This window comes from Poecilia latipinna, unplaced genomic scaffold (genome assembly GCF_001443285.1).
Source record: "Poecilia latipinna isolate Pla-1442-1.1 unplaced genomic scaffold, P_latipinna-1.0 Scaffold2112, whole genome shotgun sequence".
NCBI lineage: Eukaryota > Metazoa > Chordata > Actinopteri > Cyprinodontiformes > Poeciliidae > Poecilia > Poecilia latipinna.
In genome coordinates this window covers 113,603-140,546 of record NW_015114728.1, presented here as the reverse complement: position 1 = coordinate 140,546, position 26,944 = coordinate 113,603, and the positions used below count along the sequence as shown (strand labels likewise).

The following is a 26,944-nucleotide window of genomic DNA, read 5'->3' as shown; positions in this document are numbered from 1 at the left end:
GCCTAGAGGACCAGGGTTGGGAAACACACTTAAAAACCCAAAGTTTGTAGTTTAGAAAGTCATGATATGTAACAGTTCAATTTTGTTTGTTCAGTGTGCTCTCCCCTCTCCCCCTTTTTTATTTCCATTGTGTTTAAAAGAAAATGTAATTGTTCTGGAAAAATACACTAATCTACATAAATTATTTGAGCAGCAGAATGAAAATGGAAAAAAGTAACTAATTGCACCGACACATTCTAGAGTAACTTAGCTAAACATTAATTACCCCTAGGCTCCAAATCAGTCAGCCATGAGAGTTATTGTTAAAGCTATGACGCCAAACCAGTTTAACAGGCTCGAGCAAAAAAGAGGGTACGGCTAGCTCAGCGCGTTCCATACAAGAGTGATGGGAGGGAACTCACGTGCTTGTGAGCGTCGCTACTTTGTAATGTCAACAAATTAATAGAGGATATATTTAAGCTGTGCCATGAAAAAGCGTAAAGTGGCTTTATTAGTATCCAAAAGGCACTTAAATAATTCACTCTGTCATTCTGTCACTCGTTGCCATGCTCTAAAGTTATCGTGCGCGTTTGTAGTTAAGCCCCCTTCCCCTTCCTCTTAAATATAGAAGTCATTTGTCTTTACATTTAGACTTGACGAAACGGCCAACAAATTGCCTCAAACGGCACTTGCATACCTTCAATACTTCCCTTCAGGAGCAACAGCGATACAAAGAGACCGTTTATTTTTCGAAACCACGCGCGTACTTTGAGTCTTTCACCAGAAGACAGATATCTCCATTGTCAACTGACATCATTTGTGGGTGGACAGACATACCAACATCTTCCACAAGGACACAGGCGAGCTTCCATGTAATTAAAACAAAAACAATTTAGGGAGTATCTTGCGCTCCGATAGCAAAGTCAGAACATATGTCTGTCGCGGTAATATAATCTAGTAAAAGTGCTACACTACACTCACAGAACCACCCAACACCAACCGCTCGCGGAGCGACGCACAACTGACAAAAACGAAAAGGAAAAAGGCCTGTAAATACACAAATAGGTAAAAAACCACGAGTGGTTTCGACGAGAGAAGACAAAATAAAGATAAAATTACCTGCTCCGTCTTTTTTTTAAAGAATCTTGAACGATGGAAACAGATGTAGAAAACGTCTGCTGGCGCCCCTCCCTTCACGAGCCCGTTACACGTGAGCACCCCTTTAGAAGCGTCCATAGCCAATGGCTGAAAAGCAGCACTACGTCATTTGCTTCCTTTTTTGGGAGCATCACACCCATTTTTGATTCATAACGTACAGAGAAAGCCCAGGCGGTAAATTAGAAGTTAAAAAAGGCAGTTATTATCATTATTATTATTATTATTATTTCATTGCCATTACAAAATGGCTGGAGATATTTGTTGCAAGTTTACTCTGTAGTACATACAGTTGCCATAAAAAGTCTTCACATTTCTGTTGAAATTAATTTATCAGGGGGTTTTATAATCTCACAAAACGTGGCATTGTATATAAACTTTTTTTCCACCTATGTAACTAATTTTACATAATAAAAGAAAGAGGTTATTTTTAAAGTTTTAAACAGAAATGCCAGGTTTCTGAGAAGTATCCTCAGAGACACAATTTTGGGTTTATTTTCTGAAATAAGTAAATGAATCCTGATTCTTTTAGTTGTACTGTTAATACAGTCTAAGAAGGGATTGTATGCGAGTCCTCTGCTGTGATGAAGCATGTATTTAGTTGAGACTAAATACAGCCAGCAGATTTAGGTTTAACATTATTTTAATTTAGTCATAAACTTTGTTTCTAAAAGAAAACATGACCAGAATCTCTCTCAAAGAGTATCAGTTTAGAAAGATGTACCATTTTTTCACTCTAAATAAAATGCACGTCAAACATTATTTATGCCTTTCCCAACAACAGTTGTTGCAAAAACCTATATATGTATCACTGCAGTCAAAACCATCTAATCATTTCTAACCTTCTTTTTGAATGTTTTCATTGGTATTCTGACGATTCATCTTGGTTGAAGAGGTCAAAGTCTTTGTCTCCACCTCAGGTTTATTTTTTTAATCAAATACTAAGTTGATGCATGAGGCCTATCTGTTATTTTAGACAGATTATTGACATAACAACTGGCTTAACTACTGGGTTAATCATACACAATGTTCCAGGTCAGATAATGCGCAAGTTCTGGGTCAAACACACATAATATTCTGCATCAGCCACAACAGTATTCACCTCCCCCTAAAAAGATAATTTTGTTTTCCTACTAACATGTCCTTCTCAAGATTTTAATCTTTACCTCCCTAAACAGATTATTTGTCACTTTAGTTGGGACTGGCTACAAAGTGGTAATACTTGAATTCAGATGTTGGTAAAATTCAAAGATTAATTGAAACCTAAATCTGCCAGACCGAGCAATTATTTTGACATTAACTCCAAGTTTTGCAGACCATTAAACTACTTTTAATTTATCAAATATAACTGACTGCATGGTGGTACAGTTGTTAGCGTTGTTGTTTTATAACAAGACGATCGTAGGTCCGAATCCTGGAGCCTGGTTCTTTGCAGTTACTCTGCTGTCCACAGTCCAAAATTCAGCAAGATATTTTAACTGGTTTCTCTCTCTTAACTGAAAATACATTTACCCCTATTGAAAAACCATTAGCTCAATCTCAATATTAAATTGACTTCATTTAAATAGAACCTGTCTGACAAAATAAAGTAAGATAAAAGATTTAAGAGAGCACCACAACATTCCTCTATCCAAATTAATTTAAGAGCAGATGAGAAACAAAGTGAACAATTCATCAGTCTGCAATAAATATGAGATATCACAGTGGTGAACCTTCCTGGAATGGATCAGCCTTACCAGAATTCTCCAAAAGTGCATCGATGACTTAACGAAAACATCATAAAGCAACCCAATCTACATGACTGCGGATGACTAGGACCAGCTAAGATCAGTATTTAAGACAAAATACTGACAAAATTATGTAAAAGTTGTTTCAGTGGGAGTGATCCAAGGCCAAAATTAAAGACTAAACATCTTTTCAGAAACAAGACATTGTACAAACAGTCAGAAGTGGTGGTGGTAGGATGGTGGTCTGGGGCTTCTTCTGGACCTGGACCATTTGATGTAATGGATACAATCAGTTGGCAATCATTTCAATTAAACTCAACAACATTCTGGTTACGAGGTAAGACAACAAAGTTCGGACTGGCCTTGTCAAAGTCCGTGCCTGAATCTGGTAGTGACCATTGGTAGTCTATTTGGATGACAGATGGTTTGTCAAGACCAAAGATGGCAAAGCCAGTTGGAAGGTTTGGGGGCAATTACTTTTCACATAGGATCAGATTGCTTCACCAGGTTGGCCACTAGTAACCCTCTTAAACCTCCCATGTTCTTAGCATGAGCTCAGATGACAGACATCAGACTGCCAGTTACCAAAACCAAAGAAGCCCAAAAATCTCCTAAAAGTACACACGGAACCGTGCACAGGGTAAAAAGCTCGCGGGATCAAACAGACCTCACGGGAAAGTTAAACTGTAGTGATTATTCAACAAATCAAACCCAAACTCCAACATACATTTCCATTGTTGTTTATTGAACAGCATTTCTCACAGGCAATAATAATCATAGTCATAATAGTGCACTTTTCCTTTTGAGTAATTGTACTACAGACATTTCTCTTTGTCGTCATCATCATCATTAATCGTGTTAGCTCCTCTTTCGACCCCCGGTCACACCTACTCCTTCTTTGTTCATGAATTCTTTTAGAGTGAAAAAGTCTTTTTTTTTTGTCTACTGCGTGAATCGGTGTGGGGAAGTGAAGGTTGTGAAACAGAAGCGAGGGTGGAGGGAATTTGACGTTGGAAAGAGGGTTTAAGGACGTAAGGGCTGCAGATATTGTAGTTGTATTGTTGTTATGACTGCAGAAGAAGAAGAAGAATGAGTAATAATGATGAGAATAAGAGCTGTATGGTGACTACAGAGACAATAAAACATAGTGAATGCTACATAGCTATGAATGGCATACAATGGAGATAGAGACAGGCACACAGTGTATACGAACGTATACAGCATCTGCATCAAAGTATATAGTGTAGAAAATGTATACAAGAAGGGTGATTATATAAGAGGATGTCTTATGTGCATTTAGGAGGAAAGTGGGGATTGAAATACAAAGAGACGGAATGGGAAGATGTACAAGATATAAGGTAAGTAAGTTCTGTAACTGATTAGCTAACTTCTTTAGCTTCAGTTGGGTTTGTTCTTTCTTCTGAATTACATTCTAAGTTGGTGTTTTAAAATAGGTATGGAAATCTGTAACTTGAGACCTGTTTGACCTCTGCCCTTTGGACACGGGGCTTGTGCTCCAGGGTCACCACAAGTGTCAAATGTGCATGCACTCACCAGAAGACTAAAATGCACGCCCACCATATATCTAACATCGCTACCGAGCGCCGGCTTACTGCAAGAACTTACAGTCCCTCCCCAAAGCTGTTCTAAAACTAAACAGCTTCACCTGAGTCTGTGGTGCATCCATTGTAGCAGACATACTGAAAAGGTTTAGGTTGCCTTTAGGTCTGAAGCTGTTGAAACCAGCTCTGTTGAAGAACAAGGTTGCCAAAAGTCAGGAGAGAATGGGTTTAAATTTAAGAGATTTTGATGACTAAGCAAAAAGTACATGAACACATGAATGTGACAACTCTGACCTTACCATGCCAGCTTTGAAATTAATAAAAAAACCAGTTATGTTTAGCAATGATAGCATGCCGACATGTCAATTAGCTCTAAACGCAGAGCACAGCCAGATATTTGTGAAAATGAATTTACCAGCAATTTGAGGTCCTATACATGTGTATTTTTTCTTTTTTTACTTTTAAAAAAATGTAAAATTAAAGTGCGTCGACACAACAGAAGATAATGTAGTAGGTATGCCGGGCCAATTGGTGGCATTGTAACACTGCCAGCTTACGGCACAAACAACAGAATGTGGCATGCTTGTCATTTGTGAGAATGAGGTGCATGCGGGGTAGAGAGAGCTGGAGTTATGACTTCATAGTTAATTCCATGTGGCTCGCATGGCCACACAGAGTCATGAAACCAGCGTTTTGAAATTCAACAACCCCAGAACCCGGTTTCAGCTGCATCGTTTCTGGTCTCCCAAATGCCGAATTCGTATGGGCGTATTGTAGATAGGGAAAAAAAAATGAGGAGAAAATCAGTTTAATTTTTTCATGCATATTTGTGACTTTTGAAATTCAGAAATTTCCAAGTTTTTTTCTAGAAATTTTTCAGCTTTTCAAGTTCAGAAATTTCCTTGTATATTCTAGGACATTTTTGAGATTATCTTTAAATTTCTGAGTTTTTTTGGCAGAAATTTACTACTCCTTTTTCAAAAAATATATCTTCAAGGGCCATAAAAAGCTGTTGTAAATTCGTGTGGAGGCACTTCCTAAAGTACCAAAAACTTTAGCAGACACACCCAAAAACATCTTTGTGTGGGCGGTGCCAAACAGCTGTTCTACAGAACCGATATTTTTTAACTGGAGCCAAAACCTTATGAAAGAGAATAAACGTCTGTATCTGTGGACCTCCTGCATAGTCGTGAAAATGCTTTTCTTTCTGTTGTGAGAGCTGTATGACCTACGTCAGAGCTGTTACCAAGCTGTTGTACTGGATCGACATTTTTTTCAACCTTGGAAACAAGACCAGCTAAAATAAAATAAATGGCTTCTTCTGTGGACATCATGCATAGCTGTGAATATGTTATTGTTTATGTCATAAGAGCTGTAGGATCTAATGAATAATCTACGTTGGGGCTTGTTCCACAGTGAACAAAATGTCTAAAATGTCCTACAAGTATGTGTTTTGTTCCCCTAGGCGGAAAGACAGAGAAATTCTTTAAAGTAGTCATACAACATTCTAATAACCTATTATCTTCGTTTTGTCTGAGGCGGTGATAAAAATCAAACACAGCAAACTAGAATGAAGTCTCGGATAATTATCTACATATCACTAAAGTTCCTCCTAAAATGTCAGAGTGTAGATGAACTTTTGGTTTAGCTTTGTAAAAGGTGAACATCTATAGTGACACACACAGATGACAATAAATAAATTCCAAACTTAACAGAAGATACAAAAATGTACATCGGCGCTTAAAGCATATTTTGGCATAAAATATCTCAGTGTCAAAGTAAGTTATTCTTCAGTGACAGATATTGGTTTACTCTTAAAATCCCTGCACGGAAAAAAAAACTACTTTCAAACAATACATAGCAAATAAAAAAAAAAAAAATACAAACTTCAATAAATACATGGATAAAAATGTGGTGCAGTAATTTTAAGAACTTTTTTTTGACATTCAAATAATTAGTTCCACGCTCATTTATGCTTGTGTTAAAATACATCAATGAAAAACATCTATACATACAGAGACCGGTGCAATAAAAGGAAGGAAACAATAAAAAAAAAGAAAAATACCAGGGACATTTCATTCTTCAGTTTGGCTTCATTTTTCCTACCCAGGCAGCATGAGTATAGTTTCTATGACGACAGACACACCTGAGTATGTTGGATCTTTCACCTCAGCTTTCTTGTAAACAGTACATTCCCGACCTTCATTCTTTTTCAGTGAAACGTAAAACATTTAGACTTTGAGAGTAGGAATGGTTTCAAACAACTGTGTTGAAATTTCTAACTGTAAAAAGAGCCTCTTTGAATCATTGCTTACTGACTCAAGAAGCCAGTAATGGACAATTATTTGTTTATTAATGCTTAAGATAAGTTTTAGCTTCGGCTAATGTGGGTTATAGCCATTTAAGCTAGCCCAGAATTGTCTTTTCCTTCGTTGTTGGAGGCTAGTTATTCTAGTCTACGCAAATACGTGAAGAACATTGATCATATCGGACCTTTGGTTAAAGTTGTGTTAAAAACCGAAAAATGGCAGACGAGTTTCACATAATGTAACCATCAATTCAATGACAATGCACTGTAGCAAAAGCCAGTAAATTAGCTGCTTTAGCCCTCCAAAGACAGGACATCCACAGACATCTTATAAATAGTAATTTCAGGTCCGTTAGATATTTTTGTAAACAAAGTGGACATATGTCATGTCCAAATTTACAAAACATGAGGCTTGGTTAGCAAACATTCTGTCCTTACAACACTAAAGATGCTTTTCAGTCTTTTCTTAGCATTGTAATATTGAAAAAAAAGTCATTTTATTTGAGTCTAGATATGAGGAAACAAAGCAGTTTTTTGTGAAGTACCAAACCTTGTCACATCTTGTGTGGCTTTCCTTGTGCTTTGTTTGGACTAGTGAAGGTGCATTGGGATCAAGGATGTGGTATTTACATTGTTCTGCTGTATCACGATGGGGTACGTTTCCTTTGTAATTATTACTTTTTGCATATATTTATGAGCCAACTGACCTCTGGGATACATTTGGACCCAAGTTGGTCAAATATTTATCTAATCAGAAAGGCCAACCCTAAAGTTTCCTTTCTGTTTTATGCATGTCTGTGGAGTAAATTTTCACCAGAGTGGACATTATAGAGTGAGACTGAGTAATGTTGGTATTTGACTGATGTTGCAATGTCCTTACCACTATTGTATTGATTCTATAGATATCATTTCAGCATTTTTTTTTAAATTTTGACACTAATGAGAAAATCTGCTCTAGTGGATTGGCGGTAGGGCTGAGATTTAAGACTCCTGATGTCAGAAGATTAACTAAAGCAGGAAAACATATAAAGAAATTTAGGAATTGATACTCTGTGTGGTTGTTTTTATATGGAAACTAACAACCTGGAAGGTGTGGGAGAAAATCTATTCTTATCTTTACAGAAAGTAAAGTCCAGTCCTTGGACCTGGCAATAGTAAACTTATTTGATGACATCAAGCCTACTTTTTCTGAGGCAAAATCAAGAAATGCAGAGGAACTGTGGAATGTACTCCAACCTATTAACAAGCTGACATAACTGTTAATAGTTGCCAGATGTCAGCTGATGTAATTCAACACAGATGTGAGGCAATTTTCAGAATCAATGCTTGTACATGTAAATATTCGCTAAATTCTTCACAGGAAAACTGAATCTTCAAGCATTTTACTTCAGTTATTTTTTTTAATCCCCCTTTTTTCTCACCTTGTTGTGTAAACAAACATCATACATTTTTCTCCCAGTTTGGCATGGAATGGGCAGTATTCGCAGTTCTTTTGCATGTACAGAAATAGAAGTTACAATCAGATTTTCCTTGCTTTCTCAAATATACTGCTGTTATTTGGAACAAAGTTTTATGCTTTATTGTTCTGCCATTAACAATATTAAATATAAGAAGAAGTAAATTATGTAGAAACAAGAGGGACCAACAAGCATCTAGGCAAAAGGAAAGTGAATTTGGTGTAAACAGGATACAAGCAGCATACAGCTACTGAGATAACTGAAATATATCACTGTCATTATGAGTCAGAAGTACGACTTTCTTTGTTTGGTCAGATTCAGAGAAGAGAATCTCTAATAGGAAGGAAAAGATTGTGGTTTGTGTTCATGAAAAGCCATTTCTGAAACTGTGGTAATGCTAAGCTAATGCTAACCATGATGAGGCATAACTTGACGGCTTGTTCAATTGTTTAAAAGTTTACAGGTCTATTACCGTAATTATGCACTTGGTACTTACTGTATGATGATAAAGGGATTTTAAAATTAGCGTACTGCACCAGAGTATGGTTGAAGAGGAACCAGCTCATATTAGTGCCAGCATGTGTTTTAGATTAGATGTTGTTCTAAGGCTCAGAGAGACCAACTTAAAAAAGAACAAACTAAAATTTCTAAAACAGCAAATGCATCAGGAGAAACTAGTAAACAAAAAAAAAAACATTTTTCCATTCATATGGATTACGCATGGCGTAAAAGAAATACTCTAAAAATCATTCACATAAAAACTGCTTTTCATTTCTAAATAAGCCAAAGAGAAGGTTTATGGCGTCTTAGTTTTTTTTGTGTCCACTGCATTTAAATGAACGGGCAGCTCCTTCTATGTTTGGCCTCTTAATCTTTTCATCCAGCATGCTTTTAGACTAGTAGGGGACCCTCCTTGCAGCTTGACTAGTTTTTCCTTGAAACGTGGCTAAATTCTTACCGTTATCCACATTTGTCTTCTCTTGTAAAGGCATTATGGTATCATAGCTTCATATTGTTGTATATCAGAAATAACTGTGTGGAGTTGGGGTGGGGGCTCCATATGTTTGAGGAAAAGTTGTGCCACTCCGACGCACGGTGTCCACGTTACCGCGGATTCGTTCTCTGGTGGTATTTGTTCCTCTGCTCTCATCCTGGTTGATTGTGAAAATGTGCCGTTAGCTTAGCCGTTGCTGAGCTTTTAGGGACACAAACCACTTCAGACGATCACAAAGCTCATCTGATTCTCGGCCGGCTTTCCTTCATGTTTTCGGTCTGCTTGGAGAAAACACATTTGTTCGCCCTTAGAAAGGTGAGGAGAGGAAGTGATGCAGACGATAAATCTGGATGGGCAGGAAGTGATGAAAGGGAATGCGTCGATACACTCAGTCGCTGGCCGGTGTCGCAGCGAACCAACCTGACCAAATGACCTGGAGGATTCCTGCAAAGTCTGAAGCAACTGTTGATTGTGATAGTTTGTTGGAAATGTCCTGTGCTTTGTCGATCTGCTGTGGGAGGTGGACAACTCGTTTCGCTGGTTGTGAGCTTTCTCTGTTCTACATTCCCATTCCCTTCTGTACGCCTTTCTACTACAGACAGACACTTTGGGAGAATTCTCTGGATCTCTAGATGATCTTTGACTAAAGTCCTTCTTGCCTTCCATTCCTTTAAATGGGATTAAAGGTCAGAGGCCTGGAAGGGAGAAAGGAAAAGGCTAAAGAAAGAAAGCAGGGAGGACTGAGTGGAGGAAGAGAGGGAAGCCAGGCGGTCAACCCTCTTCTCGTTTGCAACATTCTTTTCACGGGTGAGACTGCGTCCCGTTGGACGATGAAAGGAGTCTGGTCTTGTCTCTCCCCGACTCTCTCCGTTGTAAGGCCGTCCCGCCACTGTTGCTGCTGCTGCTGCCGCCGCCGCTCACCCCGTCCACCGTGGGCTCCCTCTCCACTCGATCCGATCCGCTTTCGAAATTCCGGGAGTTCTGATGGGAAGGAGCGCTGGGCGGACGGGAGAGCTGACCGTTCTTCTCATCTGAGAGGCAAAGAACACAGTTCCAGAGAGGAGCTGTTACTCTAATCGCTTTACAAACAGGTGGCTTGTAGAGTGTTCTTAAATGTTTGAAGTTCATTTGTATTCAATTCCCTTCACTCTAAATATCTTTCCTTTATGGAAGAGTTGCTCCTATTGACAGTACTCAACATGACCAAATGCTATAAAAGATTCAGGGCGTATGAATACTTTTACGAGGCTTTGTATGTGAATGTTTGGAACTCACCTGCCAGAGCCTGAACAGATGGCTGATCGTGAGTGCTGAGAAGCTGAGCTTGAATAGTTTCTACGACTCTTTTAAATCTGCGACTGGGACCTAAAGGGGAAAGAAGAATCAAGAGTCGGTTATGAGGCAGTTTTCCCCAACTTCTCCACATTTTACGGTCCTTACTCACAATGTGATGTCAGAGACTTTACCTCAAATCTGGAACAAACTTCCAGAAAACTGCAAAACAGCTAAAACACTGAGTTCCTTTAAATCAAAACTAAAACCCCACCTGTTTAGAGCTGCTTTTGGACCATAATAAATGGAACATTGATCAACATATTGGATGTGTAATGATAATTTTAACAAAGGCACTTCACAAAATGCATACTTTTATGTTTTCATGATGTGAAGCACTTTGAACTGCCTTGGTGCTGAAATATGTTCTACAAAAAACCTTGATCAATTTACAAGGAGACCAGCTGTAAAACCAAAAGAAAGTCTGATTTAGGCACTTCAAAAGGCAGGTAAAAACTAGCTTTACAAAGTACTTACAGTACACTCTAATATGTAGGAGCCTTTACTGGAAATTACTTGCACTGTAAACTTAAATATTAGACTTTTAACTGTTCCAAACTTGGAAGCGTGACCAACAAAGACTGAATGGCTTCTTTCACTTCCTCTGCTGCCATTGCTAAAACTACAGGCAGACTACAATTCTAAAACAGAGCAGAAAATCAACATCATTGTTCACAACTTCTTCTGTTCACTGAAATTCTACTGCAGGAATCCAGCTCAATGGGAGAAATTCCAGACAGAGCATTGAAGGGGGCATTCTCAAGAAACCTCCTGCTACAGTTTTAATACACCAAGATCCAGAATGGCATAATATTTGTGATCTTTACTGTTTATTCCAGTTTGTTGCCATTTCTTCCTTACTGGTGTGATGAAAGTAAATGCCAACAGCTATCTGCATATTTTAAAGCACAACAGAAACACTAAATTCTAGTGTAAGTGGCTGCAAAAGCCAACAGATCCATAAAATCTGGGGTATTAGCAGCGGCCATTGCATCACCAGCTTGGAATATGGACGGTCTGATAAGCTCTGCCTGTTTACAGAAGATAACAGGGAGGGGTGATCCTCTTTCATGATAAATAAAAAAAGCCTTTTCTGTCATCCAGCTCTGTGAAAAATACAATCCAAAAGGAGAAAATGCCATCTATGTCTGTGGAGCGCCACATAAAAGTATTCACTATCTCTTTAACTTTTCACATTAATAATAAGGGCAAGAGGCACCAAAACAAAGAAGACATGCATACTTTGTTCATCAAACCTTTTTCAAACAAAAAAAAAAAAACAGAAAAAAGAACATTTACAGCCAATTATCATTTTTGACAATCTGCCTTTTTTTTGGTAGATTTGACATGGTCTGCCATATAAAATCACATTGAAATACTGTAAAATATGTAAAACCTTTAAGTTTAGGGGTATTAATTATTTTGCAAGGCCGCTCACCTGCTAATAAAGTGAAGGTGACGCTGTAGATGCCCATCTCTCTTCGTCCTTCCCTTTCCGCTTGTTCCTTCTCTCGTTCTCTCTCTCCCTCAGAGAAAGCGATGTCCACCTGCAAAAACGAGAGCAAAAACCTGGACTTTAAACTCAACTTTTCAAACCTTTTGAAACCCTGTTTGACCTATTTTCTGTTGATGTTGGCTGGATAAAAAAAGATGTCAAGGCAAAAAAAGGAAATATGACCTGGAATTTGACAGGTTTCTGGAAGACAGATGGGCCACCCGAGGACTTGTATTCCGCCCGGAAACTATTCTGAGACACCACACTGTGGCTGAGGGAGGGGATCTGTGGAGACAATGGAGGAGATGGAGTCTCTTAAGACTGAAAAGACAAAGAAGACGAAAACGATGTGCGAAGCTGGTTGAAGGCTGATGGCACTCACTGAGAGGAAGGCGTGGACGATGTCCGCCTTGATGGAGCTGAGCGGCTTGTCTCTGATCAGGACAAAGATCTGCTCCTCCTTCTCCAGACTGATGAAGTTACCAAACCACGACCGCTTAGCCAGCCTAGAAACAACAAAACAAAAAATACAATAATTTTGAACCAATTTAAAATGACTTTTACTATGTGTCAGACTTCAGAAAGGGCTTAAATGGGCAGTCACCCAGGGCTTCAATTTTTTGGGAGGCCCAGTGACTTCTTGTTCTTTTTGTCTTTTTTTTATGAATGCATGTTTTGCATTGTATAATTTCGCAATAATTTGAAATAGAGATGAAAAATATCTGTCAACTGCCTTCCGATGAAATTCTCATCTTCCTTCAGTGCTCCTTCTAGGATTTCTCCCATTTACTTGGATTCCCCCAGTAGATTTTTAAACTGGGCTGATCAGTGGACAAAAGGAGAAGTTGAGAACAATTTTGATTTTCTGCGCTGTTTTGGAATTGTATTCTGCCTGTAGTTTTAGCAATGTCAACGGAGGAAGTGAACAAGGTCGTTCAGTTCACATTGGTCACATCTCCAAATACTGTATTAATATGAACAGCTGCCTCGTTGGGCTCGGCACTTCTCTCCTTGCAGTGGAGGATGGTTGTTACAGCACATGCAATTTCAGGTAAGCTTTATAGCATCGAGCTGGTGCATTAAACGTTAGTGATTGGATAAAATGTAAAACTTCAACAGAGCCCACTTCTCCAAGAAGTAATCTTTTTTCAATAGCTGTGAGCCAAGACCATTAGAATGGAACAAAGCGCAGTACAAGGAGCTGGTTTTCACCAGGCTACCCAACACATTAAAATAAATAAAAATTACACGTGTACTTACTCTGGACTGGACTCTGGAGTCAGACTGGACATGTCCTCTGATGTCGGGACTAAAAGAAACACAGGCAGAGAGATGGGATGAAAGATGGGGGAAGAAAAGCCCAGTGATTCTTGATGACAGACTCTAATTTAATTGTTCTAATTACAGCTTATCATGGCAGCAGCATTACTCAACACAGCTGAAGGCTGAAGCACACGCTCCTTTGACAGGAAGAGATGCTACCAGAGACTCTTTCCACCGTTCTGCTGTTATGAAGCTCATTGTGATGGAATTTAAAGTGACGTCAGCCCTCAGGTGAAGCACTGATTTAAAGAATACACTAAGTTCTCCCCCCCCCAAGCCAAAGTCAAAGTCTACTTTATTGTCATCATATGTACTAGACATACCAACATGACATTTCTGGCCATTCCTCTAGTGAAACTAAAAATGTAAAGACATCATATACCAATAAGAATAAATAGTAATCGAAAAGTAACACAACAATAAGACTTTTAACTATTCTATTGTGTATTTTTCTTTTCCCCAAAAGACAAAGCAACATTACAACAATAAAATGGCCTCCAAAAATTCCAAAGTAAATAAGAACATGACAATATCAACAAAAAAAACATCTTCTGTAAATCTTCACTCACCTTGCAGTTTGCGCCGATGGAACCGTGGCGAGCCCAGCAGGTTGTTTTTGAATGAGTTGAGCCTCGTCCTCCAGTGGGTGGAGCTCGAGGCGGCCAAGTTACCGCTCCCTCCAGGACTGGAGGGCGGGGTCAGCGACAGCGAGGCCCCGCCCGTCCCGTCCACTCTGGAGGAAGAGGACGAGGAGGAGGAGGAGGGAGGAGTGGTGGAGGAAGGGTGTTGGATTTGGTGCACGGGCGTGCCGAGCGGGGTGGGCAGGGGCGAGCCCTGCGGTGTGACCTGCGACACAGGGGAAGGGGTGGCAGAGGAGTTAGAGGACGAGTGGACGTTCTTGGACCTGAAGACGGACGGAGAGGGGAAGTTGAAGAACCGCGGGATTGGAGAGAGGACAGGAGAGGGGGAGGGGGAAGGAGAGCGTGGAGTCTGGAGAGGGAGTGACTTCATGGAGTGGAGCTGGGGCCGGTCAGCGGGACCCTTCGAGGGCAAGGTCTGGGTTTTTGGGTCGGGCATCGGGCGGGCGGGCCGAGGAGTGGTGCCACTTCCTGCTTTGGGGTCTTTGGAGGAGGAAGTGGAAGTGGAGGTGACCTCTGATTGGCTAAAGGTGAAGACCGGGCTCTGATGGGCAGACAGAGAAAGATGCAAAAAAAAAAAAAAGAAAAAAACGAGGGAAAGGGATGTGGGCAGATGAGACAGGAAGCAATGGTCATGAAATATGATTCATGGACAGAAAATATCAACAAGATATGTGACAACCTTTTTTACTTGCCTATTTTGAGAAATGGACAGCATGATGTGTTTGAAATGAAGATGTGATAGGAAGGCGGAAGAACATGGCTAGCACAAACAGACTGAGCAAGAGTTGCTAAGGCAAAGGTCACATCACAAGAAATTAATCCTGGAAAACAAAACTGATAGTTATATGCCAAAGTTGTTGATAATACATAAAGAAGGAAAGACTTGGTTCTTTCAAAGTCAGGTTCTGATGTGCTGCATAAATCCAGACAGGAAAGTCTGGGATAAAAGGCTATGAAGGACTCAAGCTAACAACATCTCAGAATAGGGAATATTTAAGAGCAAATTTCCACCATCCAACTATTAAACCACCATCAAACTAAATGTTTCTACAAGTTCAAGCTGAACCTTCATAAACACTTTTTAAATTTAATTAATTTTGCAACAAAACCGGGTTTTACATAGTTCCAATGTACTGAACTGAGCGTTTATCTTGCTATGCTAACTGTGTGGATGGTAGCTGTTAAATTGTCCCGCCACTAATCCATTCACACCAACCCACATAAATACGCCTCGGAACGTTCTTTTAAACATGCCAAACCCATAGGGGGCAGTGTAGCGCAAAGCTAAAACCTATGTCGGCCAATCAGATTGCTACAAAACAACCACGACTTCCTGCTAGGAATCAAAAATGGCGCAAGGAGGTTCATTTGTGTGTATGGATATACAGGTTGAACTACTTTTAAATACCGTATTCCAATATAAAGTTATTAAAACATGATTGGGAATCATGTCAAATCAGTATGTGGATATATCGGCGCATTATTTTTTGAAGACTGTAATGTGCGGGACACTACATTTGTGCAAACACAATTATGGCATTTTCTCAATTTCTTTTTTTGAAATAACTGTTTTTATTGACAGTAAATAAAGTTCTATTTCAAGATGGAACAACAGAGCAGAGTGATGTCAGGTCCTTACCCTGGGACTGCTGAGAGGACTAGAGGACAGACCCGTGGACGCACCGCTGACCGAACGAGACCTTTGGAAGAGTAACGCAAAGAGTCAGTGAGGTGAAGCAATCCAGACGTGTTCTGTCAGCTGGAACGCTTCTGAAACGGTGGCAGTAAATCCGTTTATACCTCTGGCTGTGGGCGTTCGTGTCCAGAGCCCTGCGAGGTGGGGTGGGAGACCCCTGTTCTGTGACGCTGAGGACCTCCAAGCTCTTTCTCTCTGGACGACACCGACCGTGACGCGTCAACATCGGGGAATCCACACGCTTCCTGGGTGGGTCTTGGACAACAATACCAACAACACAGAAACAGAATTTGAACTTTCCACTTCGGTACATCTAATGAAGGTAGAAATGCACCAAAAAAATCATCTAGATTCAGCTGATTTTCAGCTTCAGGAGATCTAGCTAGTCAGTGGCTGGTCAGAGAACATAGCTTCTGAAAGCACAACTTCTACACACTAACACACATTAGTGTGGAAGTTGATACTTTAGGAAGACCACTCAAAGTTAGAAAGGGTGTATATTCTGTTTTTAAATTTAAGATGAAGAGATTAACAATTAGCAAAACAAAACACATGCTGCTGTTTTGGGGAAAATCTCTAGCCCAGTGCTGCTTTAGCCATTCTCAAAATCATTTTCTTATTATTTTGACACAGATGGTTTCATTATTGCCACCTACAGGTGCAGCATGTGTATTACAAAATCTTCGTCATGAATTTCGCAGACAGTTGACCTGATTCTGACAACGTCTTTTGATGAGAATTTTAAAGTATTGCATTTGAAATTTGCAATTACGCAAAAACGTTTTGAGACTCACTTGAGGTAATTTTTGGAAATGACCAAAAATGGAAATACAACTGCAGAATAAGTTCTGAGGTAGAGAACTTAACTTCACACGGGGGACGAGTCTGTCAGTTGTTCTGAGATGTGTGGTCCATGCTAGTTTATTTTGTTTGTTATGGTGATAAATAGCGTCAATATCAGACAAAATTACATTTTACGTAGCCTGGTTGATTCGTTCCAAACCAGTAGATGGAAACACATCCAATGCGCATTTTCCTTTTTTTTTTTTTTTCCTGTTTTGCAACATTTTAAAAGTTTCAGAAGTCATGTGACAGTAGAATAGAAACATCTCTATTATAGACATAGATAATTTAAAGATGGAAGAAAAAAAAATCTGGATTTAAAAAAGTATCTGGACATTGGGAACTTCTTCATCAGCAGCAGACTTCATCCTATTGCTTTATTTCTTCTCATCATATAAGAAAACAGTCGTCTCTATCAGAAAGTTAACTTTAGTTTTTCCTCTTCCTTTTTTTTAGTAATTTAATTTTAACCCAATTTCAGTATGTTTTGTCAAAAGAGTGTAATGACCTGGGCCCAAACTCAGAAAGCAACAGAAAGAATAACATTTTAAACAAAGTAGCTTTATCCTCTTAAACCTTGTGCAGTCTGTTCTGGAACATTCTTCTAAAGTGTGACATTTAATCTAAGACTCTGCATTCTGTCAATTATAAGTGCTTTTGAGTGAAATAAATCCACCAAAATTGGCTTTGGTAGGTCACTGCTGAACAACACTGGAGGAAATGAACCATAAATCTCTGACTGTTGCATTTTTAAATCAGAGTTTAGGAAAGCTAACAGGTTCTGACAGTTCTGCATGTTCACCTCATCAGACCAGAAGGAGACGAAAAACAAACTTCTCTTACCAAGGTCGTTTCTGGGCGGCAGGTCCTCATCTTCGCAGCTCGGGTATCGCTCTTTTCTATCCAGGAGGAGGTAGTAGATCATTTTCTCCTGGTTCTCCCTGCAGACCAGAGAGCAGTGAGACAAAGACAACAAGCTGGCAAAAACAAGAAGCAACGGGAAAGGACAGTTCTCCAGTCAGGTAAAAACATGGACTGGTTGGCAGGCATTTCTGTAAAGATTCTATATCCAACCAATAAGCTCAGGGTTTCTACTCCATCATGTTACAGGTGAGTTCTCAAAGCTGCAGTAGGTAAAGTATGCTTCTTTTCTTTTTTTCTTTTTTTGTACATATTTGTTAAAACTATCATTATGTTCTGACAGAACATGAAACAGGTAATGTGTAAATAAATTGAGATCCTCTGTGTGTTCCTACTGCATTACCAGCTTAGTATTTCCAACAGGCTCTGCTGTGGAGGAGGAGCTGTGGTGTAGCAGAGCACTAAGCCCCTCCCCCTGACTGTGGTTGGTTGTTTCTGACCTGGATTGAAGTATTTCTGTAGATGGCAGCAGGACCGCAGGAAGAAGGCAGAGGAATTTTCACATATATTATCCCTCATGTTCTACAGTCAGGACATGATGACAGTTTGAACAAATACGTAAATAAAACATATCTTAACATATCGTATCATACACTGTGACTTTAAATGATAATGTCATTTTGTAATTATTGCCAACAGAAGGTTGATATTGTATTCACATTCCATTTCTTAGTTGGAGCATAAGTCAGAACTTTCCTTGGGAAAGACGTACAGTAGCTTTCAAAAAGTATTCATGGACCCCAAACCTTTTCACTCTTTGATATTTTGCAGCCAGAATGTCCAATTTATGTGATACATCAACACAAAGTGGCAAATCGCTTTGCAAAATATCTCAAGGCCAGTCAGACTGAATCATTTTCAAGACTTTCCACAAAATCTTAACCAGGATTAATTTCCAACTTTTCCTGAGCTGTTCTGCCATCACATAATGCTTTTATCTAAAAAAATACTCTTCTCAAAACAAGTTAGAAAAATAAGAAAACAATACATTTTGTGATTAAAATAAAAATCTGAAAATGGAAGTAGTACTTTTTCACATCAATATTCAAGAATTATTGAATTACTAAGCTACTGATTTTGCTAAAAAGTTACTTTTAAGTTAATCTTGCTTCATTTCAGGTGTACTAAGATATTTGCAATATAAACTAGACCAAAAAAGTTCCAGTTGGTTGAAGGGACGTCAGTGAAATGTTCACAGCGTGGAAAATAGTTTTATAAACTAACCCTACTTTAAACTGTCTCCTTGCAAATCCACGTCACACAGAGACTTTTATTGGTAGAAAATCCATTTATATAACAGCCGTGAATAACTTTGTTTTGCTTCATGTCATACAGCATGAAACCCCGATGACAGACGCTGAAGTCTGAGGTTGGAATGCAAGAAAATCTGAAAAAGTTGAGGAGGTGTGAGCAGAGCTGCAGCTTTTCAAAAGGAAGTGAGTGAAAATCCACAAACAGAGGAAGAACAGGGACATGGATGGACAGACAGGGAGACACAGGCAGTGTTGTTACTGTCCACTCAGGCAGGTAATGAAGCACAAAACTGCCCGGCTGCATCGGAACAAATGGGATAACGAGTAAAGAGAGAGAGAAACAAAAAAGAACAGAACACAGGAACACACAGTCAGGAGTAAACCGACAAAAACACGACTAGAGTCGAGGCTTTAGAGGATTCTCTCTCTCGCCTCATAACTCCTGCTGCTGTGTGTCGTAAGAAGAGGCTGAACGGGTCGCATGTACTCACTCCTCACTTGTAAGGTCCTGTGTGAGCTTCACTCGGTCTCTGAAGCAGCCTAAAGAGTACATGCTTTCCAGGACGTCTGGGTCCAGGTCCGACAGGGACAGGATCCTCTTCACACACACCCGGCGAGGCGGCGGCTGCTCCGGGCAAGGCTCGTTCCGGCCGCCCCTGGCAGGAAACACGCACCGGCTTTAGAACAGAGTACCGGCAGACATCTTGGTTAAAGTCGGAGCTGACGGTAAAAGCGAAGTGGAAGAAGAAAAGCTGGGGAGAGGTTACGTACTATCTGTGATCAAAACCCAGAAAATGGTGGAAGCCATGTTAGCCACCATGATGTCATGGTCAGCTGCTCATCTCTTCACACTATGAAGCCTACTATTCTAAATCCACTCTCTCTCTCTTATAATCTTTTGTATCTCTCTTATATTCACTCTCTTACGTTCCTCTTTATTATCATTACCTAAGTGAAGTTGTTCTCCCCCAGCCTTCTTCAAATCAGACAAAATTCGTGTCAAACGTTTGTGCAGCAGAAAGTTTTGTTTGTGCCGCTATCATTTAAAAGATATTAAGAAATGTTTCCAGAGGTCATGAAAGGTCAACCAGCCCCCCTCCCCCCACCAGCTTCAAAACAGATAAAATTGGTATCAATCAACTCAACTATGTTTATGCAGCAAAACTTTTGTTTGTGCTGCTTTGACTTTGAAAATATTAGTGAAAGTTTAAAGGCAATTTTGATTTAGTAAAAGTGTGTGGGGGGGAGTTGGCTGGATGACCTTCTGACCTTTTTTGGCTCAAAATGAAACTCATTTTCATTTTGGGCCAAATCAAGGTCATGAATGCTCTTAAAGGGCCGGAAAAGCTCATTCACAAACTGTTCAAATATCAAGGATTTCTTAAAATTAAATAATATTGAACATCTTTTCAGTCCCTCAAGGTTTTTATGATTTTTTTGTGATTTTTTGCAATAAAAATCAAAGTGTTTGTGAAAATAATTGGGAATATTTGCTATATTTGCACATATTTATGATGGTAAATGCAACTTTTATTACTTGCTGGATAGATCATGGACTATAATCTGACATTAATTAAGGCTGAGGCAGCTGCTTAGTACAATTAAGAAAGTTCCAATAAATCTCCAATTATGCGTTAGTGTAAAAAAGGGCAGGGATTTGTTGATTTTCAGTGAATTTTCACAATCATTTGCATGAAACCGGAGGGAGTGATTTATATAATTTAGCAGTAAACAAATAGAAACTGAATTGATTTGATTGATAAAATAATATTTAACCACACTTAGTGTTTAGTCTAGAATTTAGGGGGCCACATAAAAAGTTTGACACATGTGACTTAAAACAAGCTCCTTTGTCTTGAAAAATTTCTTAAAAGTTAGTTTTGAATTATTTCAAGTGTACCAAGATGTTTGCACTAGAAACTAGACCAAAAACACTTGGTAAGATTTTGTGCGTTGGCAGTGTTAGCTTACAGTCAAAGCTGGTTTAACAAACTCTGATATACTTTTATGTTTTTTAAACATCGAACCAGAGAGGTCTGAAACATGGCACCGCACCTCAAAACTAGACAGATGATGTTTTCAAGTTATAGCAAAATAAAAAAGGGCAGTGATTGGAAAAAAAGGAAAAGGAAAAAAAAACAAAACATAAAAGTGTTACAAGAAGCCAGAAGACAATGTTAATGTACTTACAGGTACCAGTTGTGTTTTTGTATTGCTTCAAGCTGGAAGAAGAGAGAATGAACATTATTAGAATGTGAATAAAACTGTTTCATTAGCGTAAAACAATTTGAACATTGTTTTTAAATATATTAGTTGCTCTAGTTTAAATCATACAGCCGATCTGACTTAAAGAAACCACAACACTGTTCTAACAAAATGCTAAATGAACTCAATAACAGCCACCAGATTCATGTTACAATAAACAAACAGAACAATAAATTTTAATATTAGCTCAATTTAAAACCACAAAGTTGAATCTATTTTATAGACGATGATCAAGAGATATTAGGAGCTTATCATGTTATAACCTAACCCTGCTTCACAACGTCCTACTGTGTTCCTCAGTTTAATTAATATTCTCTATATAAAAAAAAAGCTGTCACAGAACAACTTATTTCATTTACTGACGTCGCAGTAAAGGGGTCTGAAAAGAAAAATTGTGCAACAACTTTTCAAATTTTTAATGTTTGCTATCCGCAGGCCACTGCTCCATGTTTGCATGACCTCCAGGAAAGTTTTTCCTGCAGCTGTCCCACTTTGTCCCCTCATATATTATACACCCTGCAGCAGGAACTGCACACGGCGGAGAGCGCTGCATCAGTGGCGCGCTGCGTCTCTGGGGGCCACAGAGACGCAGCAGCTGCCGCTTCGCAGACACAGAGAGAAGCAGGCCTGCTAGCATCCTGTATCCTGTAGCACGCAGTATGTTCCCTTCATCAGCAACATCCTCTGGTTGCTGACTGGCAGGTGGTTCAGTGAGATCCGGCGCAGGCTGAGCTGCTGTGGTTTGGGTGGAGGAGCAGGGCAGGCAGACGGAGGCGCAGAGAGACAGGCTGACCTGGTTTCAGACTCCATTAATCAACAGCTCATCAGACCAACTCACAGCTTTGATTAAATCTGTTGTCGCTGAATGAACCAGACTTTTATCTCACAGTTGTTTCACAGACTCCTCCTCCTCCTCCTCCGAAGAAGCAAATGATTAAAACATCTTCTGCTCCATGAACGTAAATTCAGTTTTTTTCTTTTTACATCCTTCAGTTTAAAATGCGTTGGGTTTTTAAAAGGCTCTCATGTTTCTACAGCTGCTCTGCCTCTGGAGGTCGCCACTGCTGCCGTATTGTGTGTTCATCGTACTCACTCCTGACTTTGGAAAAGAAGCAGTGACAGGGAAAGAAGATACAGATTCCTGTTTCCATCCATCCATCCATCCATCCATCCATCCATCCATCCATCCATCCATCCATCCATCCATCCATCCATCCATCCATCCATCCATCCATCCATCGGGTCACCCTGGACAGGTCGCCAGTCTGTCGCATGTTCACAAACAGCAGCAGCCAAAATGAAACAAATTACAGCTAAAAAAAGGATTTTAAATCCAGAAATGCTAATTTTATGGCACCTGTAATGACAGGGTAGGAGCGTAAGAGACAAAAGGTTTTTCAAGTCGCCTGCTTACAGACTGCTATATGTAAGCATATCAACAAAAGCTGGAGTGCAAGAAAAAAGTGTGGTAGAAGCAGCAGTAGGTTTATAGTTCTGCCTTAAAAGTAATGTTTTATAGGTTTGATGTAAAGTTCAAATTAGGGAGGCACCAATCCACTTTTTTCACTTCCGATACCAATATCAGAAGCTTAATATCAGCCGATACCGATCCGATACAGAAAAACAGCTGAACATTTAAAAAACATTTAAGATGTGTTTCTTTTAAACACAGACATAAATGTAGTGAATTACATATTTATTTGCTAACTCAGGAATTCTAAATATAATGTAAAATAAATGATAAAGCCTGACATGAGAGTATGAAGCATAGCACTAGACTGAATAGATCTGCCTCTATGGATCAGGCACATTGTCACCAATACCCAGTCTAGAATGTTTTTCAATATGGGTAGCGGTACCGATATTAATATCGGATCGGTGCGTCTCTGGTTCAAATTGAACGAGAAACTGAGTTTTTGGGTTTTTTTTCAGCTGCACATATCAAAATCAACCAAACTTCTATCCTGATTTACTGAGATGAACCTTTTTATAGAACTTCTTGTTCCAAACCACCAACATTCTTTAGCTGCCTGACATCAAACCAAAGGCCAGTCCTGTCAGGAAGGACCGTGTTCCTGCCCTTCAGCAGCACCCGAGGTCCCTCCACTCTACTCCACTCTGCCCTATCTGTGGACCGACTTGTCTCTTCTTCTTCCTCTCTCGGTAAGGTCTCGTGTCAGCTTTCATTTACATCCCATCTTAAAGCAAAGCCTGGGGGCTGCATGTTCTCTTTTCTCTCCCTCCGCCCTGTAAATGCCTCCTTCATCCTCAACGTGCAGCACAAAGTCAGACGCCTTTGTCTTTTCAGTTAACGCTTTTGACTTTTCGCCACAAGGAAAACACACTTATTCATTGCACGCAATCTAAATGGAGATTAAAAGAAAAAAAGAATCCAGATGATCCAGATGTTTACTGTGTCCCTACACGAGGCAAACTTTCTTTCAAAAGGATTTGATTCATTCACATTTGGCTTAGTTTTCACCAAATTTATTGGTTTTTGAGAGAGCAACCTTCAATATGTCATTATCAATATATGACTTGAAAATGGTCTCAAATCATCCATTAGGCCTGTCGCGATGCATTTTGCTGGATGATACATTGTCCCAATAATTATTGCGATAAATGAAAATATTGTTGTTTTGTGACCTTTTTGAGTATTATATCAATAATGACATAATAATGCAAGTTCATCCTCTCAAAGATCAATAAACTTTAATGTCCACTTAACACTGGAACTAGAAGATATTTTAAATATCCAAAATAAAACACAACAACCAAAAACAATGAATAAAAACGTAAATAAAAACCACATGATCAAAAGTGTAAATGAAATGGGTTATGATGTCTCTGTAAACAGAATGAAATTCAAAAAACATGAATCATCAAAATGAAAATGAAATTATTGAGCTTACTTTGATTTATCATGCAATTACTTGATTAATTGCTTATCGCAACAGACCTAACAGCAATATTATAATTTATCCCAATAATTTCTGGGACAATTTATTGTCCAGCAAAATTTGTTATCGTGACAGACTTATGTATTCAATTAATTTACTAACTTTTGCAAACAATCATATAGGTAAAGGATATTCTAACAATCCTTTTGCTAATAATAATAATGAACCAAAACGAGGTCATCATATATTGCGGTAAATTCAGATTTTTCCAGATTCAGTGCTTCAGTTTCCTTGTTTTCTGTCCGCCTGTCTTGAGTTCTGACTTCTTACCGTGAGTCGTTTGTCAGGGTTGACTTCTATCATCCCTTTCAGCAAAGCTTGGCAGTCAGGCGGTATGAAGTGGGGCATGTGGAAAACTCCGCTCTTCACCTTCTCCAGAAGCTGCCGCAGGTTGTCGTGGTCAAAAGGCAAGGCACCCTGACATGGGACAGGATGAAAAACAACATGATCCGATCTGATATATGTATCACTTTGCTGTTAGTTGTTTCTGTATGAATGTACTGTAATGTCATGAAGCAGACTTTATTCTGGTACAGATCTCCCACTATAAATGGCAGACATATTGATCAGATGCAATTGATAAAATAATTTCAGGCGTGATGACATCAACTTTTACTGCCATAAATGGAAAACAGCTTTTGGCAATCTGGTATCAATTTTTATCCCTTGCTAATAGAACTGGGACCAATGACTATGATCCAAAGTGACTCAACTGTTAGAGAAAAGCTGATATAATATACAAGATGCATTTATTTCAACACAGTTAATTGTGATTTTAGGAACTCAGTTCAGGTTAACACTTTAAGCAGTTATCAAGTAAATATGAAATGGCTTTCCTTTCCAAATTTATGAAAATATTTGCAGGTTTTTCTACTCTGAGACAATAAGACCTCAGAGTAGACTGTGATTGACAGACATCAAGAGCAATTCTGGATATAATTTTTAAACAAGTAACCTAATTAGTAGCCTAAACACAAAAATACAATGTTTCACCCTCCACTTGTGGAACATAGAGTTTCATGCAGCTAGCATGTCATGTCATGGCAAAGCTAACTATAAAGAACATTGACTTTGGTTGTTCTTTTTGTTTAGTCTTTTTGGTAGCTGGTGTTCTCGAGCCACTTTTATTTACTGTCTATATAATCCGTCTGGTTCAGACAATGTGCCATCACTGATGACACACTTTTAAGTATGACTATACATAAGTCATTGTTTAGCTATAAAAAATGTTAAGCTAGAAATTAGCACACAACCAGACTCAAAGATCCTAAAAGCTGCAGAGCCAACCAGAAATTTAAGTGTAGCTATGGCTACAGACTAAAACACCCGCAGAAACTCTATTGCAAAATTAGCCCACAGCAAATATCTTGTAATCAAGTAAACTTAAAAATGCTTGAAAAGCACCAAAAAGATGCATGCTTCTCTTTTAAGTAGGTTGTTAAATTTAAGATCCATTGACTAAACTGTATTAGAACTACTGTCAAATGAAATGCAGGGTTAGCTCTCTATTATTGAGTTTACTGTATATTTCTGTATTTAAATCTGGTATGTTTGCTTTGTACAGTGCACTGAGACAACCTTCGTTTTGAACTGGAGTCATACAGAATAAATAAAGTTATGTAATTGAACTGACATGAAATAAAATCAGACAGCTGCGGCTCAACCAAAACCCTATCGAAAGACCCTTGAGCAACACCAGGAAGTTGGAACATGTCACACCAGTTTTACACCAGTTCCTTGCTTTTGCAGAGCATATAGATAAAAATATTATTAAGCTATAAGACACTCAACGAAGCAGCAACTCCCTGAAAATGAGACAAGCAGAAAGTGTTGGCTCCTTTAAATCGAGACTGAAATGATCATTTTGTTCACCGAAGCTTTTCTGACAAATTTAAAACCTTGTTTTAGCCGCTCGTCTGGATTCATTTGCTTCAATCTTGCATTTTCTTTTTCACTACTGGGTCAGTTTTAATGTAATTCCTTCAACAGTTTCCTGCCTTATTTTGTAATTAGCCTTTCAGTCTACAGACCTGCTTCAGGAAAGCATCTTAAACTGCCCTGTGTATGAACGGAGCTTTATAAATAAACTTGTTTCGCCTCTGCACAGCATCAATCACTTAAGATTCCCCGATTTGTTTTATTCCTGTAGCAACAGTTCCTGTAGCCCTCTAACCTCTGCAGTGCGGCATTGGCTCTTCATGAAATCAATCCGTGATTAAGTAAAACGCGGCAGAGACGCTCGTTTGACTCTGACTGGTACCGTCCCATCAGCCGATCCCATTGGAAGAGCTGGCACGCAGCTTTGAAAACAACTGCAATGCTACGTTTTAGCATTGCACGGGTTAAAAAAATTCATCCAGTTCTTCCTCAGCTTATCGTCAGGATCACTGTACGTTCTAGTTGTATACAGATGTAAAGATTTTTAAAAATGTCAACTGGAAGATCGCTCTGGCCTTACATTCTAGTACGTCTGCCACAGCGGAATGATGGTAAAATCTTTGTCAGTATAAGAAACTGTTTATTAGGATGTTCTGAAATAAACTGGGGTGTTCCACAAGGCTCACGTTTAGGTCCTACTCTTTTTTATTGTTGATACGCTGCCATTGGCTGGTGTCATCAGGAGATATGGGATTCATTTTCATAGATATGCATGGATTGTCCTGACTTTCCCTCAGCTAAATCAGGACAAAATTGAAGTTTTAGTTATTGCTACCGAGAATACGAGAGAGAAACTCACAGCCCAACTTCCAACACTCAAAATGAATCCTTCACATCACATCAAAAACTTTGGAACACAGCACTTTGCATTTTAGTTCCTAACTCACTGAGCCTAGGGTGCAAATCTTTGTCTACTTTGCAGTATTTCCATGAAATTAAAATCACACGTGAATAACTGTTCACAATAAGTCATTAAAAAACATGCCACACAATGATCCTCCAAGTACTTCCTGTTGTCTTCTTCTTTGTGGCTTGAATCAGTGGCAACATCCACTTGTTGATCATGTGACTCGTGTGATACAAAAAAAAATGTTT

At 39.1% G+C, this 26,944-nt stretch overlaps 2 protein-coding genes and 1 long non-coding RNA gene across 6 annotated transcripts in view; 1 reads left to right on the top strand and 2 right to left on the bottom strand.

Moving 5' to 3' along the window:
• The window catches only part of LOC106936286 (carnitine O-palmitoyltransferase 1, liver isoform-like), a 38,063-nt gene extending 36,849 nt beyond the window's left edge, over nucleotides 1–1,214 (bottom strand). Inside the window, exon 1 of the mRNA XM_015017165.1 lies at nucleotides 1,099–1,214. The gene's annotated coding sequence lies outside the window, so the exon portion shown is untranslated. The remainder of the gene's footprint in view (nucleotides 1–1,098) is intronic.
• A 2,371-nt stretch (nucleotides 1,215–3,585) lies between these two features.
• The window catches only part of LOC106936283 (serine/threonine-protein kinase BRSK2-like), a 40,541-nt gene continuing 17,182 nt past the window's right edge, over nucleotides 3,586–26,944 (bottom strand). For 2 of the 4 annotated variants that reach the window (XM_015017162.1, XM_015017161.1), the window contains 13 exons: nucleotides 24,182–24,328; nucleotides 20,877–20,908; nucleotides 19,178–19,342; nucleotides 17,356–17,453; nucleotides 15,774–15,933; nucleotides 15,613–15,673; nucleotides 13,902–14,514; nucleotides 13,270–13,318; nucleotides 12,392–12,515; nucleotides 12,193–12,294; nucleotides 11,953–12,061; nucleotides 10,458–10,547; nucleotides 3,586–10,213 (listed from right to left, as the gene is read on the bottom strand). In XM_015017162.1, the coding sequence (XP_014872648.1) occupies nucleotides 9,984–10,213; nucleotides 10,458–10,547; nucleotides 11,953–12,061; nucleotides 12,193–12,294; nucleotides 12,392–12,515; nucleotides 13,270–13,318; nucleotides 13,902–14,514; nucleotides 15,613–15,673; nucleotides 15,774–15,933; nucleotides 17,356–17,453; nucleotides 19,178–19,342; nucleotides 20,877–20,908; nucleotides 24,182–24,328 (1,980 nt within the window). In that variant the 3' untranslated portion in view covers nucleotides 3,586–9,983. The remainder of the gene's footprint in view (nucleotides 10,214–10,457; nucleotides 10,548–11,952; nucleotides 12,062–12,192; nucleotides 12,295–12,391; nucleotides 12,516–13,269; nucleotides 13,319–13,901; nucleotides 14,515–15,612; nucleotides 15,674–15,773; nucleotides 15,934–17,355; nucleotides 17,454–19,177; nucleotides 19,343–20,876; nucleotides 20,909–24,181; nucleotides 24,329–26,944) is intronic. The other 2 variants (XM_015017164.1, XM_015017163.1) reach the window with 2 other exon arrangements.
• On the top strand, nucleotides 13,363–19,166 carry LOC106936285 (uncharacterized). Its single transcript, XR_001422099.1, has 4 exons — nucleotides 13,363–13,563; nucleotides 17,460–17,534; nucleotides 17,623–17,645; nucleotides 18,769–19,166. It is a non-coding gene; the product is annotated as an uncharacterized LOC106936285 (long non-coding RNA).